Source organism: Protopterus annectens, chromosome 1.part2, assembly GCF_019279795.1.
Source record: "Protopterus annectens isolate FY-2018-M chromosome 1.part2, PAN1.0, whole genome shotgun sequence".
Taxonomy (NCBI): domain Eukaryota; kingdom Metazoa; phylum Chordata; order Ceratodontiformes; family Protopteridae; genus Protopterus; species Protopterus annectens.
Genome location: NC_056727.1, coordinates 950,913,800 through 950,916,299, shown reverse-complemented (window position 1 = coordinate 950,916,299; position 2,500 = coordinate 950,913,800). Strand labels below are relative to the sequence as shown.

The following is a 2,500-nucleotide window of genomic DNA, read 5'->3' as shown; positions in this document are numbered from 1 at the left end:
AGACACATGCTTTGCCAAGGCATTACAATTTAATTTTGCAATACTATATTGGTGTTCATACACTCTTTTCTAAAGTGTCTCTGTCTTACCAACAACTGACACTTAGCAACATAAACAACCCCAGAGGACTCGCAATTAAATTTGTCTGATTTTAAAGTTGACATTATTAAGGGAGAAAGTTTTAGTAACAATAACAAACTTACAAAAATTGCATCTCCCACACTTCGACATTCCTGCATTAGAGGGGGGACAAACTAATTTGTTTTCCAGCATGTTTTTTAGTTTCCTCCCCATTCTAAAAACAATGGCTGGTTTGTCAGGTACTATCAACCAAACCATAGGGTCCTCCATTAAAATAAACCAAAAAATTTCGATAATACCCTTCAGATAGTAGGAATCCAGGGAAAAAGTGATAATAAATTTTAGAGAAAGGTTTCAGATTCACTGTTATTTATCTCCACTGTCTCAAATTGATGCAGAGTCTCAACACCTTCAGAGTCAACACCAATACCCATGGTTAAAGTCCCTGTTCCATTCAGAATAGGTCTAAACCATCCATTTTTTCTCTTACTAACCTCTACAATAATTCATCCACCAAGGGAATGGGACAATTCCTGCTAATAAACATATCCAGCAGGGTCTCAAATTCATTAGCAAAATCACTGTCCAAGGCAATCAACCTAGCAGCCCTTACTACCTGTCCCTTAACCACACCCTTTTTCACATGAAGGGGGTGAGAGCTGATAAAATATAAGAATGAATTTGAGTATGTAGATTTACAAAATAATTGTGCTACAGAACTACAATGGAGTCTATACTTTTTCACCAGCATGTCCAAATAGTAAACAGTCTCAGTGTTAAATTCAAAAGTAAAATTTAAAAAGGATGTAGACAAAGACAAAGTCCACCAGAGATAAAGCTGCGTCATAGGTACCATTCAAGATAAAAAAAAATCATCCAGAAAATGTGTGTACCAGACCACATTCTCCTAAAAGAGGGGGAATTCAAAAAGGATCTCCTTTTCCCACCATACCATTACACAGTTGTTAAAACTCCCCCCCCACAGGGGGAGCCCATGGCTTATTTTAATGGAGGACCCTATGATTCAGTCAAAAGACAGGAATGACTCAGTCAAACTCTGGGGGCATGATATAAAGGAAGAATGTACATGTTAATGACAACAGCATAAAAAGCGCAAGACTCCAATACTGAATTTTCTGGTGACGACAAAGCAATGGTGGTTCTAGAAATTAAAAATAGCATCTACAAAAAGAAGTGATGTAGTATTAAAATAGCAAAGTGACTGGAAAACTGCTGAGACTTTCAAAGATCACGTGACAAGGTCAATGACTAGAGGAAAAAAGGAAGATTAGCTTGTCTGCATTTTTTATAATTCTTAAGACACTGGCAGTGAGGTCAGATATGACAAACACAGCCCTAACTTGCAGCTACTAAAAATGAAATCTCATATTTACTTACTCTACCTGACAATTTATTTCCATACCAGATATGCTGGAACATTACACTTTCACATGCATCACCTCCTTACCTGTGTCAGGGACATCAGTTGGTCTCATTATTCTGCGTATCTGCTCCATTGACTGAAGATCCGGTGACAAACCTGTGAGAACAAGACCACAAAGTTTTATGCTGGGGATTCATGAACTGTCTACAGTGTATATCAACAGGTCAAACAAGCAAACCTACACCCTTACCACATCCCCATTAAATAAATCCTACTGCCGAAAAAATACCAGTCTCCAAAGAAAAACATGAAACAATTCTCCAAATAATTTCTTGAAAAGGAAGCATCTAAAGTACAAAACAAAAAAGCAACTCTTACAGTTCGTACTGCACCATACAGTAATTAAAATTCTACCAACTTATAGTAATTCAAATTCTATCACCTTTATCTTGAAAGTCTCAATAATGATACAAATATGGGTGTATTCAATTAAGGATTCAAAAAAAATTCAAAAGCACCTGAAGGTGATAGTATATAACAAAAATTACATGATAAATGACCATTACTATTCAAAAATAAGAATGCTGACTGGACAGACCAACTAGTGTACCTGTTGGTAAACCGAGCATATACCAACAAAAGTGCAGTCGCTGTGCGGCCAGCCAGTCTACTGAAATATGCACTAAATTCATCCTTGTAAGATGCTCCATGGAGACTTAGATTTTTTAAAAAGCAATGTGAATTTTCTGTTGAGTGGCAAGGAAGAAAAGCATGAAAGTTTATCAGGGATAAACCTGCATTATTCTTTTTCTACAAGAAGAACTTTACTGGATTCTCTGAGAAGTTAAGCAGAGAATACAAATCGCTTTAAAAAATCTTGAACTAATAATCTGCTTCCTGGAGCAGGTTTCAAAGGTGTACATGCACATACAAAAAAAAAATATATATATATATATATATATATATATATATATATATTATATATATATATATATATATACACACACACATATACACACACATATATATAACTTA

The 2,500-nt window shown here is 35.4% G+C and overlaps 1 protein-coding gene across 4 annotated transcripts in view; it reads right to left on the bottom strand.

The window, feature by feature from the left end:
• PPP1CB (protein phosphatase 1 catalytic subunit beta) overlaps positions 1–2,500 on the bottom strand; it is a 1,120,416-nt gene that overhangs the window by 506,769 nt on the left and 611,147 nt on the right. For all 4 annotated transcript variants that reach the window (XM_044059903.1, XM_044059904.1, XM_044059905.1 and 1 more), the window contains exon 5: positions 1,550–1,621. In XM_044059903.1, coding sequence (XP_043915838.1) covers positions 1,550–1,621 — 72 coding nt within the window. The remainder of the gene's footprint in view (positions 1–1,549; positions 1,622–2,500) is intronic.